Source organism: Rousettus aegyptiacus, unplaced genomic scaffold, assembly GCF_014176215.1.
Source record: "Rousettus aegyptiacus isolate mRouAeg1 unplaced genomic scaffold, mRouAeg1.p scaffold_m13_p_7, whole genome shotgun sequence".
Classification (NCBI taxonomy): domain Eukaryota; kingdom Metazoa; phylum Chordata; class Mammalia; order Chiroptera; family Pteropodidae; genus Rousettus; species Rousettus aegyptiacus.
The window spans coordinates 4,510,256-4,524,013 of NW_023416310.1; the positions used below are offsets into that span (position 1 = coordinate 4,510,256).

General features: G+C 49.7%; 1 protein-coding gene across 14 annotated transcripts in view; it reads left to right on the forward strand.

The window, feature by feature from the left end:
• The window catches only part of GREB1 (growth regulating estrogen receptor binding 1), a 91,257-nt gene that overhangs the window by 24,585 nt on the left and 52,914 nt on the right, over positions 1-13,758 (forward strand). For 3 of the 14 annotated variants that reach the window (XM_036224624.1, XM_036224628.1, XM_036224629.1), the window contains exons 1-2: positions 205-6,497; positions 13,274-13,454. In XM_036224624.1, the coding sequence (XP_036080517.1) occupies positions 13,298-13,454 (157 nt within the window). In that variant the 5' untranslated portion in view covers positions 205-6,497; positions 13,274-13,297. Of the gene's footprint in view, positions 1-204; positions 6,498-13,273; positions 13,455-13,758 lie in introns of those variants that run through there. The other 11 variants (XM_036224633.1, XM_036224637.1, XM_036224636.1 and 8 more) reach the window with 7 other exon arrangements.

Below are 13,758 nucleotides of genomic sequence, written 5' to 3' on the forward strand. Positions count from 1 at the left end.
GAACCAGCCAAAATACTTCTAATTACTGCAGCAGACAGCGATGAATCATACTTGAGTAACCTTGCTGCTTTTCAGGCATGTGTATTCACAACCAGATTCATTGTGTTGCAGCTAGCGAGGCATCCGCTCCGGCACGTTTGGGTCTGCAGGGGGAGAGGGTTTGGGGGTCTGCTCGTCTGCGCCAGCAGGGGGGATGGGGGGCGTGTCTTTATGTGGTCAGGGTTTAAGCTCCCTTAGAGCAGGGCTGTAGCTTTTCCCTTTCATCATCATGACATCGATAAAAGCTCCGCTTTGTTGAGCACCTACTATGTGTCAGGCAGTGAAAAGCGGCTTTACGGTCCTGGTGTCATTGAAGCCTTCCAACCCCCTTGCGATGTCGGTATCGGTATCCACGTTTTGCTGAGAGACCTGAGGCTCTTTGAAGTTAAGTCACTCAAACACTCAGTGGGTAGTGGGCGCCAGCAAATGTCGAGTGGGTGAGCGGCTGAGGGAAGGGAGGGCGTCAGGACAGCGCCCGGTCGACAGGAACCGAAAGAGTTGGTCCCAGAAGCGAAGGGGCTTTGTACCTCCCGGGTACTCTTTTTGCTCAGTTTTTAAGCTCCACGTTTGAGGAACATAGGGGCGGGGTTGGGGTGTCAGTGTCGGCAAATAACGCAAGACGCGGACGAGGGAACAGATTTGTGACCAACCGAAAGCTCAGCCTGACTAGTCCTCAAAAAAGGGGGAAAAAAAGGTAAATGGAAAAACACGTATTAAGTGCCAGCGGCTGTGCTAAATGCTTTGCTACATCGTCTCATTTACTCCTCACAAACCCCTCTGAAGTAAGCCTCGTTCCCTCCCTCTGGGATGGGGGACCGGAGCTCCGAGGCCGGGCCGCACCCACCCATATCTGACAGGCGGGTGCGGGGCTGGGATGGGGACCCAGGCCCCAGCGCCATAGCTCTCTGTGAACAAAATCCAGGAATGGAGATTTCATTATTTATGCTCAAATTTTATCCCATTTTTGATGGAGGAAAGAGGCTCAGATGATCCACAGATTTCTTGTACGTTAACACAACCCAGCAACTGGCTCTGTCGCAGGAAGACACTCCGGTTCACTGGTGCAGGGAGAAGGCCAAGCAGGACGTGAAAATTCGGGGTCTCCAGAAACAAGGCACCGGGAGCGCGTGGCGAGCCGATCGGCTTCTCCGGGCGCTGCGCCCGCAGCAGCCACGCATCCTCTCTCTAGTGTGGCTCCTGGGAGTCCGTTAGATGTAAACAGAGACAAAGTTCTCGGGTCCGTTTAGGGAGGCTGGCTTCACCACGCACGGAGAACCGGAGGGAGGGGCCACTGAGACCCGGAGCGAGCAGGAACCTGGGGCGGTTGGCATACGGCAGCCCGGGCAGTGCCAGCCCCTCACAGCCGTACAGGTAAAGCGGAGGCAGAGGGATCTGAGAAGCTCTCGGGGAAAGATTTTGTCAAAGTCGCGGCCCGTTTATTTGATCATGGCAGTTGTCGTGGTCTCCCGGACACTTTTTTGGACACCTAGACTTTTCTGCTTTTTGAAGGTCATTGTTTCTAGACTTTGTGGTCACAGAATTAAATAAAGCCAACATATCACAGCCTGAACGGCTAGTGTTTGCTGCTGATATGATATGTCTGTGCTAGTCGTATTTAACGTGGAAGGGATCGGGCCAGGGGGAGAGTAGGGTTTGATCTGGAACAGGAGGAAGGGGTTCGTGGCAAGGAGACGCATTGGCGTTGAGTGTGGGATTGCAGAGCCACGTTCAGGAGGGAGCCCCACACCAGAAGCACCCGTTGGAGCTGACGTCGGCCGAGCGCTCTCCTCTTTAGGCACCTCAGTGCTATTTTCACACCAAAAGCCAATTTTTACAGCAATGGGAGAGCACAGTCGGCCCAAAGTTTCGTAATACACACCTTCTTTGCCAATTTCCTCCACATGATGACGATGACGTGTCAATTTAAAAAGTTAACAAATTATAGAAGAGATTAGAGAAACATAAACCAAATCTTGAATTCTTTCACTTAGAGGCAACCACCGTAGACATTTTTTCCAATCTCTTTTATGCATTTTCTTTGTTGATTTACAGGGGGAAAGCTTAGTAATGACGATTGTTACTGTTATCATGGCCTACATGGTAACTACCTCATGTGTATCGTTCACTGGTCTAAGCACCCTGTGTATGGGAATTCATAGAATCCGCACAACCACCCTAAGGAATAGGTGCTTTTATCTCTTTTTTTCAGATTTGGGAAACTGAGGCACATCAAGATTAGGTTTGACATCCAGTAAGTCGGGATTCAAACCCCAGCCTGGACCCAGAGCCCATTCTCTTAAAAATACTCTCTCTCTCAGCACGCACACACATTTATATATAATAAAATACCGCAGATTGCATATGTGCATATACATGTATTTTGTCGAGGTGTTTCTGTAACAGTTTAAAATCTTCCTTGCTGGGTGTTAGACCCGAGGTAGACCCATGCCATTCAGGGCCCCTCTGCACATGGCTTGGCTTCGCATGCGAATCGGAGACCGCGTAAGGCTGCTTTCTGGTTGGGCACGTGCCACAGTGTCCAGTTTCCCGCCGTTACAGACAGTGCACCGAGTGGCAGAAGGCGGGATCCGGCACGGTCGCCTCCTCTGCAGCCCCCGCGGGTCCTCCTCACCTGACTTGTCTTCCCCGGGGAAGCGAAGCCAGGGCACAGCGGGTTGGCTCTGACTCCCAGCGTCTCCCTCAAGAACCACCACCGGGGGGTGTCGTCCTGCCCTTGCTGTGAAAATGTGGGGACAGTGGTGTCCCCACTCGCTCTTTCTAGGAAGACACCGCTCAGCCAGGTAAAGATTAGGCCTGCCCTGTGGGCCACTCCCTCCCACACTCTGTAGCACCTGGCGCTTTTGGGGACCGGGCCTTAAACAGCTGGGAACTCTCTCTGCTCACTGAAGCGCCAACAAGAACAGTCCAGCCCTTTGGCCTTTGTCATAAAGGGTGGATGACATGGACACCTCTGGGTCCAAGCCATCTTTTCAAGCAAATAAATGACCCTGTCGGGAAGATAAAATCACAGTTAAAGGTATTCAGCCCAAATGGAGCGAGCTTTTATTATTGTCTGTTTTCAGCGAGGAGTTGAGCAGGACTCCTGGCTTTGTCGTAGAGTTAATTGCAACGGTGACGTGTAGGAAGCTCTGGATGAACGCTGGTGTTTTCTTGATTTCCATAGTGGCAGCGATGACGTAAGTGAAAAATCTAAGAACGTGCGTCCGTGAATGTCAAGAGCGTTTTACTTGGCGCCTGCCGAGGTGGTTAATTTTAGGGGGTGCGTGCATCCCTGGGTCAGCACCGCTCCTGTGGGGCTCTGGTGGCCGCAAAACGGGCCCAGGCTGCCCATTTCCTGCGGTGGAGCTGTGCGCCTCCCTGACCCTTTGTTCTCTGTCCAGGAGAATGTGGTTACTTTCCAAGTACAGGACTTTCATGTTGTCTAAAAAGACTCGACTTAACTGCTGGTAGTTAGAGTGACAGATTGGTATGTACCTGCGCGGAGAGCACTCTGACCCAGTAAAACACTCGAGTGCTAAAAAGACGGAAAACGGTGGCATTTGTCATCTGACCCAGCAGGAGCCTGAGGCAGATGGAGCTCCGCTTGGAAGGTATGCTGCTGGTTTGTTTTGTTTTGTTTGTTTTGTTTTGTTTTCGGTGGTTGTCATAACCCTGGGAGCAGATACCGGCTTTGAAACCTTTCCCCTGGCTGGCTTGACTGCTTTTACTTCCCTGGGAAGGGGCCGGGGCGCTAGGGTGTCAGGCTGACTGAGCGCTCGGCACCCTGATCAGGCACGAGGGCTCCCCACATGATGAAAGACGTGGCCTCTGTGAGCGCCCCCACTTCACCGGGTTCAGCCCGCTCTTGGCTGGCTGGTTTATGGGCTGCCTGAAATGACCAGGTACGGTGCATTGGTGCATTTGACTTTGGGAGTAGAGAGGTTCGTGTTGGCTTTTTGCTTATTATAAAGACAGCATTGGCTTGTGTTCAGCAAAAAAAAATGGCAAAGCACTCGCTTTTAGTACAGCGCAGGTGTCCAGCAAGCAGAGGGAGCCCACTCAATTAGCTTCCTTCCTTTTATTGTTTGAAATGGTACCTGAGGGGTTGTAAATGACGAGTTTTGCACGAGGTGCACACAGAAGCAGCAGTGGTGTGATTCTACGTGTTCTGCTCGGGAGACGTACAGCGTGTTCTGGACCCTGCCTGGGTGGTTTTGGAGAGGAGTTCTTCAGTCGCTTTTTCCTCCTTGAATGCCTTCCCTGGCTTTATTCTGAAGTTGCTTCTGCAGTGGGGTGGGGGATGCCGAGGACATCGCTTTGCAGTCCGTTGTCCAGAGCTTAAGGACACTTTCAGAGGAAGCGCTGTCTCACCTTCTGCGACCAGACGCCTGGGCGGTGGATGCAGGCGGGACAGTCTCGGCTGCAGAGACAAGCGGATGGGACAGAAGTCCAGCCCTCGGCCGGCCTTTCCTTCCTTCCTGCAGCAAAACCTGGGGAGTTTATGAGTTCCTACAGGGAAATTGGGGGGCATCTACATCAGAATGCTGCTTCCTGCCAGCCGCAGTGTCAAAGGGTTTATAGGAGACCACTCTGCAGTCGGAATGTGTTTATGGCCCTGTCGTATATTTGGGGCCGGCCAGTTCTACCGCCTGGAGCATCCCTGGGTTCAGCCCACGTGTGGAGGGCCTGTCGCCTGCTGGAAATTATGGAGTTGAAATCGCAGTCTTGACCTCTTTGCTTTTGTTTTCCCGAAGCTTTGGACTCCTCATCAGAAATAAGTCACCATACTTGCGTGTCGGCTGCAAGATTCTGAAATTTTGCCTTGGGGCATCGGAGGAGGAAGGAACAGGGGTTCGTGGCAGCTCAGGTCTGAGCTGGAGTTTGGGGGCGTTCTGGTTAAGGCTGGGTGTGTCGCCGTGGCCGCCGGCGCAGGGTCGGTCACCTTCCCGTGGGGCCTGCCAGGCCGCCGTGGAAGGGGTTTCTCCCCCGTGGACTTGAACTCCAGCCTTTGACCCGGCCCTCTTCTCTGCCATGCTGACGTCTCCAGGCAAGGGTGAGAGGAGACACAGGACAAAGACAAGCGGGTACTAGACCGAGCGAGGCTTTTGCTGGTCCAGGGCTCAGCCCGCAAGAGGACGCTTGGCGCACCGAGCCCCTCCCGCGCTCCGCTGCTCCTTCGCGCCGTGCCGCACGGTGACAGTGATACCACCACCGACTCCCCACCCCTTTCTAAAGCCCGGCCTCCCCTCCCCTCCATCCTCCCCGCGCAGAGCCAGTCTGCGCGTCCCCTTCGGTCGCAGTGCAGAGGGACGTTCTGTTGTAGGCCTTCCTGGGGGAGCGGGGTCGTCGCTCCACCCGCGACCTCATTGCGCCTGCGCACAGCCCTGGCTCCCCGGGCAAGCGCGGAAACTGGTCAGCGGGGTTTCATCTGCCCTGGCCCCTCCCCCTTCTCCTCCTCCCACTACTCCCCTCTGTCCGCCTGTGCGCCAGTATCTAGAACGACCCGTGTTCCCCAGTCACACAATGGGTGTCACCTCTGGGCCAAGCCTGGGCGCACTGTCCACCTTCTGCTGCAGAGACCCTTCCGTCTTTCCTCCGGCAAACCCGTACTCATCCTTGCAGAGTCGGCTCTTCCCGGAGGCCCTCTGAGATAGAGGGCCACTCCAGTCAGTTTCCTTTGAAGCCACGTTTTTGCCCGCTGGGACAACGACCACGCACGCGCAGTTCTGCCCCGCTCACCTGCATTCCTGCATCCTTGCGAGTTTCTCCAGGTCAGGGGCCCTGTCTCACTTTCATCCTTAACTCCAAGCAGGATGAAGTATTTCTGCCAGGTATCCAAACTAGATTCTTTAACTTCGTTTAAGGCAAAACCATGAATCTGGAAGAGGACAGCTTTCTGTTTCACTCAGAGAAGGCAGAGAACGGGTCGGAAGTTGTCAATTTGTGACTTAGGTCAGACCCAGCTGTCTGAACTTGGCCCCGAGACCCTGAAAGCTCCCAGCTGAGTCTTCTCTTCCCACCTGTGGCCTGGCAGGTGATCAAGAAGGCTCTCTGGCGGTTGGGGGTAATTGGCAGAGTCACTGGCCGTCCACTTGCCAGATTCACTCTCCATAAGAAACCGTCCGGGCTCCTTGGGGAGTGGAGAGGGGAGTGAGCTTGTTTGCTATATCCAGCAGTTCAAACCTCTGAGGAAGAGGGAGACGCAGGCACTCCGTGGCTTAGGGAGGACCAGCCCAGCCCAGCCCAGGGAGGTGCCAGCAAGGTATTGGGAGGCAGGGCGGGGTGAGGAAGAAGGAGCAGTGAATTCTGGCTTCAGTGTAAGCAGAAGGAAGAACAGGAACAGACGGTGCCCACCTGTGGAGCGGCAGGTGTTCGCCAGGAGAGAACAAAGTGCACACCTTGTACTCTGATGCTCTAGGAAGGGCTCCCCTGACCTTGGCTGGAACAGATAACAATAGGTGAGTTCAGGAGACACCTGGGCGGGGGCATCAGCTAATGTGATTTCTGCTTTCTGGTGCATTCCTACCGGGAGCCAGAAGTTTAACTATTTCCCCTCGCGTTCAATGAATCTAATTAAGTCAGGATCTGTGGTTAGTATCTGGAATCTAGAATTATAGCAGTTAATTCCAGTTTTAGAGAGGAGACGATTTTATTAACATCTGCTATGTGCCAACTGGCCTCTGTATGTTAGTTCATTTAGTCCTCACTACAGCTCTGGAAGGTGGTTCTTATTATCCTTAGTTTACAAATGAGGAAATGGAGATTCAGACAGGTTAGGTAACCTGCCCGAGGCCACACAGCTTGGAAGAAGCATCGCCATGAATTAAAACCCCCATTGGTTTTATTCAAAGTATGAGCTTTTTACCACCTAGCAAGCAGATTAAGGAGGAAATGGGATGTTGGCGACTGTCCATGAATTAACTGAAATCTCTGTGGGCACTGGGGAAGCTGGGGCTGGGGTCAGCAGGCAGAAGTGACAGCTTCATTTTTATGAGCAAAGTGACGAGTGTGCAGCACGCAGGAGTATACAGAGCTGCTGTTATCTTAGGAAGTTGCAGCCCATTCTGGAAACTCGGTAATTGTTGTTGACAGATCGGGGCTCTGGGTTTAGACAGAGGTGCCTCATTACTTGACTGATAAAAGGAACAGGAAAATAACTGGACTCAGATTTTAGCTGGACACATAATTCCGAAGGTTCCCCGGTGTCTGTGAGCCTTTTAAGATAAGCAGATTTTCTGCCTCTTGGGTAAACCTTTTGATATTCTATTCTTAAAAAAAAAGAAGGGGGAGAGGGGTCACTTCAAGGAGAGGCCGGAGCCAGAATATTTTTCTTTGGGTGGGCTGGAGCCCCATGTCTCCTGCTGAAATCTCCAGGGACGGGCAGTGGTGCTGAGGGCCAGGCGACACTGTCCAGCCCTGGCCCTCTGGCTCCTGACTGTTTATTTTGCTTGCTTACTCTCCTCTTTTGCAGACCCTGCTTCAGGCACATTCTTAGAATGCTCTTGGTTTTCTTTGTCTGGCTAGAAACGTGGTGTTTTTTTTGTTTGTTTGTTTAAATGGTGCTTTTCATTTACTGAGGCTTTATTTTTCTGTCATGGTAGCCCCCGCCTAGGCAATCTTTTTTCTAACCAAAAGTTTTAGCATGGCTGCACAAGTGAACATCATTTAAAACAACAACTTTTTTAAAAAGCTCCCTTTTCTGAAGTCACCGTCTTCATTGAAAGCAAAAATGCTCATGCTTGGGACCATTATTGGACCTTCTAAAATTGTCCCAAACATGTGACTTTAGGCAAGGTCACTTAACCTCTCAGTTTCCTAATGGGTAAAATGAGAGCCGTACTTCTGGTGTGTTTAAAGGCTTTGACGATGATGAAATAAAATTACAAATGCAAACCAGGAAAACTGTCTGCACAAAGTGGCTCTAATAAATGGTAGCTATTATTTTGATTATTACTTAAAACGTTCTTGGGGTTTACGTTGCTAAGGAAATAATAAAGATGTGAAGACAATAAATGCTTTTAAATTCCACTCAGTCTCTTTACCTGCAAAACAAAGATAATACTTTTGTCACAGGGCTGTTTGCACATAGTAGACACTAAGTAAATACTGGTTTTCTGACTGGTTTTCTTTTTCATTCAAACTCATGCCTTCTCTCTAATACGTATATCTGTATATGTTTCTTGATGTGCAAATTGCCTACATATAGTATATACTATGTTTATTTTCATTATAAAATGTATTGAAAAATAATTAAAATGATTAGATAAAACAGATTAAACAGGAGTTTTAATATCTTTTTTTTCGTGTCCCCTTTGGATGCAATACTGTGTAATCTGTAAGTACTCTAAGAAATGTGTCCCGTGGCTCTGCGAGTGTAGACAGAAGCTCCTCCCATGAATAGCTGCAGGATTTTATGGGCTCCCAGCCTAACAATGAGACCACTTAGCCCAGGAGGACGTCTCGAGTCGCTGTGCAGGCACGCTTAGTCTCCTGAGGCCGACTTCCTGGCACTGTCCTTTAGGGCTGTGGAGGAATGCTCTCTGAAAGACTGGACAGTGTCTTGTCACTCCTAGAAGAGGCATAGAAGGTGATGGTGCCACAGATTTATGACCCTTCAACCGAGGATGTCTGAGTTTTATATATTCTGCTAGTTTAAACTTCTTAGCACTCCTTTTCTTGGAAGAGATTCTTTGGAGACGATAGTCTTTCAGGTCCAGACCAGGCACCAGCTGTGTGTCATTAGGCAGGACTCCCGACCTCTCTGAGCCTTCGTTTCTTCATCTGTAAAATAGGGATAAAAGTAAGGATAGAAGTAATTACCAGGTGGGATTGTGGCGAGGGTTAAATCAGGTAATGCTTAGCGGGGTGGCCTTCCTTTGCTTAGTCTGTGCTTCCCACGGCCTTCAGCTGCCATGTTTCTGAGATTTTGTTTGTCTATCATTTCTGTTCATGCCTGATTTCATTTTTTTAAAATGTAAACCAGTTTTTAATAAACGTAAATATGCACCTAGTCTAAAAGTTTTACATGATATGACATGGTAATGTAAACTTTAAAATGAAAAACAGCCTCCCTACCTATTTCCACTCCATTTTCTGCTCCTTAGAGGCAACCAACTTTCAGTTCTTCAGTTTTTTTTTTTCTGGAATTTACCCCTTTATTTGCAAATAACAATCAGTACTGCCATTTCTTCTTTATTTCTAGACTTTTTATTCTTACTCTGGAATATGAGAATTTAGCTTTCTTACACCTCTTTCTTCTTCAAAAACACGCCCTCATATGCACACATCCCGTTTTTACCCCCTTCCTCCCAAAACGGTTCCGTCGCACACTCTGGTTGAGTCAGCGCTCAGCACAGGTTTGCAATGTGCTCTAATATTCAATTCTTACACAACGTCTTATTTTTTCCTGCAGCTTCTCATTGTCGCTCTTTCGTTTACTTACATTTTTATGACTCTATCGATAGTTCATCCCCATAGTCTGATTGAACCTGGAAAACTTCTTTCAACATGGTTTAACACGTCCGATAATCACGTGTGTCTGCAGCGTGGGAGGGTGCCGGCAGTTAGTTCAAGTACTAAGCGCGGGGGGCGGGGCTTGGCGCGGCGCAGGGGCATGGCGGGCCCGGCGCGCGGGGGCGTGGCTCGGGGCGGGGGGGCGTGGCGGGGGCGGGGCTCGGGGCGGGGGCGGGGCGCGCAAGTGTCCAGCCTCACCGGGATGGAGGCCCTTCGTTCCGTGGGCACTTGGGAGCGTCTAGGCTTCCGCGTTTGACCCTGAGCTAGGCTCGCCTGTCTCTGGCTCTGTGGTCCCCCGTCCGGCGAGTATGGGGTTCTAACACACCTAAGGGCTCCCACCGTGCCTCCACCTCGGCCCGCTCTGCGCTCTGATCCCCAGCCTCCTCACCCGGCAGGCGTCCTGTCTGCACACGAAGCCTGCCGTGTGTCTGCGGGAAGTCCCCGCACCCTTCCATTACGGTCCAGTGGGGACGAACCAGCGGGGCCACAGCCATTTCACGTAGCCCTCAGTGCTCCCTCCCTGCTCTGACTGATTCACCCGTATTTACTTGATCTGAGTTTAAGTCATCATTGGATAAGGAGTGAGGTCATGTCTCTGTCACTGTTTGCTTATAGACGTCAAAGTGTTGATGTCTGCTTAGGGTTGTAAAATAAAGTTTCCGTTTTTTTGAGTGTGCGGTGGTCCCCCTTTGAGTTGCTCCCCTCTCCTTCCATCTCCATCCCACCCCCCCACCCGATGCAATCCTATTTTCACAAGAGTTCCTTCAGGTTACTTATTATCTCCAGGACTCTCATCATCCGAGTGGGCTTCATAGTATCCTCACCAGGCACCCTGTGTGTGAAGCGAGGGCTCATACTCAGTGCCTCGCACAGTGAATGGGCCAATGAGTGTTATCTGTATGTGTTCCTCTTGTTGGCTCCATCCTCATTAGGCATTGATCTGCTTTAAGCGGTGGAGTCCTCTGGGCTCAGGGTGCCAATCAACCGCCAGGCGAACTGAACAGAGCCTTGGCAAGGTAGGGTCCGGATGCCCCAGTCCACCACCAAGCACCATTCTGCAAGGGCTCCATGTAAAATGGCCCGGCCTCAAAGCTTTCTTCTGTGTGTGTTAAGCTCCTCAGACAAAGCGCTATAGAAATAGGAGGCATTTCTGATCTTTTAATTGGCTGCGGTTTTAAACAGACCACCCTGAATCAAATATAATGCACGTGTCCCCAAATGTGGCCTCATCCACTTACCAAAGTATGCAGCAGGTCAAGAGAAAAAGGCTGCGGAGGAGGAGGCCCTGAGCCTCTTCTGATGGGGCTATTAGGTGGCTCGGCTGCTGACCTCTGTCACGAGCACTTTCTTTTTGTTGGGCTAATTTCTGAAGCAATCCTCCCAACAGCCCTGTTCCCCAGGCCATAAGCAGAGGCCGCCCAAGGGGCCCTGTGGTCAGGAATTACTGCCGCAGGCAGGAAGTGTCTAATGGTTCCCACTTACTTTTAGTTGGGAGAGGAAAGTCTTCTTTACAATAGAGGCAGAAAATCAGTGAGACCACCTGCCCGTTTCACCTTTGGGAGGGAACCAGAGTTCCCTAAGGGCAGCAAAGGTCCCATCTTGAAATGGCTCTGCCACCAACAGAATGAGGACAAGGAGAATTTCTTGGATGTGTCTCGAAGTGCTATGAGAGATTGTGCCTGGCTTGTGAAGCCGTTGTCATAACTAGTGTGGCTGAGCGTGTGTCCGTATAATGAAGCTACTGTCCTAGGGTCACACTGGAGCTGGCATCTTGTGCTATTTTTTTAAAGTCATCTGCTACTTTGAAATCAATGAGAAATATGCAAAGATATACGAGAATCAAATAAACTATCTCCTTCTATTCCTTGAAGAAAGTTTGTATGTCTCTTTTCTCATATCGATAGTATATTTGTAAAAACCCATCAGATGTCTCTCAAAGTGAAACTCTTGACAAACTTGAAAAGAGTTTCTAAGGCCACAGTCATGATTATAATCTAGTGCAAATGGGAAAGAAATAATATAAGGCTGACCCCTTCCTCCTCAAGAATTAACTATTTATAAATTAAATATAAACTCTGGATAATTATCAGATTGAAGAGAGAATCAGAAGGGATATCATAAACTGTCTAAAAATAAATGAAAAGAAGAACATTTTATACTAACCTTAAGTGCCATAGCAAAAGAGGTACCCAGACGAAAATGTATAGCTGTTAATGTCTTCATTATTAAAGAAATAAGGTGGAAAAATAAAGATGATGATAAAGTAATTATTTTAAGAACTTAGGAAAAGGTACAAGAAATTAAACCGCCTCCCCCCCAAAAAGGGAAAATTAAACAAAAGCTAAATTTAATGAGATAGGAAATAAATGGAAAAACATTAGGAAGGAATATGAAATTAAACGGAGGCTCTTGGGAAGGACTAAATATACAGATTTAACTATATGTATGGTCTGAGAGAAAAGTCTGACCGAATATCTGCTCCTTCACTCAGTGGAATGCGATACAGCCGTCACGATTGTTTTAAAAAGAGTCGTAAGAGGATCAGGTGAAATGCCTACATCACGCGAAAAAAGCAGAATCAAAAACTGTATCACAGAACGATGATAACCATGGGAACGCAGCACCTCCATCTCCCTCCTGTCCCCAAGTTCTGAAGGAAATTAAGTCCGGAGAAAGTACATCGAAATGTCCTAGCGGGAATGAAGGGCCGAGACACACAGTGCAGGCGGACCTCACACACACTGTGGCAGCCGGAACCACAAACTATGCCCCCTTAATGTGAGCCATCCAGAGGGGGCGGAGCTGTGGGGACAGAGAGGAAGTTAGACGTTGCCCAGCATGGGGGTTGGGGGATAGGGGAGTGGCAGGTAAAGGGTATGGGGTTCCTTTTGGGGTGATGGAACAGTCTAAAATGGATCACGTGATGGTTGCACAGCACTGAATGTAGCACGGATGTTTGAATCGTACACGCTCAGTGGGTGAACGGTGTGGGATGCGAATTAAATCTTAATCAAGCTGCTACCAAAAAAAAAAAAATCATAGTGGCTATCTTAGGGAATGGAAACACCCGTGATTTTCCTGACATCTCCACCTTCTTTTGTAAATTTTAGATTTCCAGATATAATTCTGCGTTATTGGTATAATGAAAACATCATAAACCAAAAAAAAAAAAAAAAAAAACATTTTAAAGGAAGAAGGTTAATAATCGGCCTTTTAGCAGAAAAGACAATGATGGGGAATCTGCTAGCCCGCCTCCAGAGAAGGCAAGGGGAGGCCGAGTCCCATAATCCTAAAGTCTGGGGGCCGGTTGTCACGGGTCACTGAATTATTGGCTGCTGTCACGTACACAGAGTGGCTCAGGGCTATTCTGCAAGTCTAGGAAAATAGAGGTTCACCGGTCTGTGGGGTGTCACAGGGGCAGGATCACAGCTCAGGGAAAAGCTGCGGGGGGGGGGGTATCCATGAAACCTGGGGGGCGGCTAAGAGCCGGTTTCTAGTAAAACATTTCAAGAGGTGTCAGACACTGCGAGCCAGGCTGAATGGGAGAGAGCCGTCACTTATACGACTTCCTGTAATTGTCGGGCGGCAGCTGTGGCTGAGCCGCCCGCCCCTCCTCTTTGCTGAATGGGGGTCACCGGCCCTTTCCTCTTTGGCCTCTACCTTTGGGCTTTGCGTGCTGGGTCAGTTCCTTGAACCGAAACTGAGATGCTGTTTTGAACAGAAGGCTCCTTCGTCTCTCTGGAAGATGGGAAACTCTTACGCTGGACAGCTGAGGACCAGGCGGTTCGAGGAGGTCCTGCACAATTCCATCGAGGCCTCGCTGCGGTCCAACAGCCTGGCACCCAGGCCCGTCTTCTCCCAGCTGTACCTGGAGGCCGAGCAGCAGCTCTCTGCTCTGGAAGGTAGGAGATGCGTTTCTGAATTCCGTTTAGTTTGTGCAGTTAATGTCAGCAGCAGGACTTGAAGCCCCGTCCTCTGCTGCTCTGGGTAGAAAGCATTGAGTCTAAGCAGAAAAGAACTGCTAGGGAAAGAAAGTTGCCCATGATTTCTGACTTGGCTGAAATTAAAGTAAGTTCCGGCCATGAAGTCGCAAGGAATAAAATTATTCATTGGATGAATCAGAGAAAGGAAGAGGGTGGTGTTAGCCTGTTCTAAATTGGTTGTTATTTATACTTTTGAAAGGTTAGACGTTTTCACGTGGGTCCA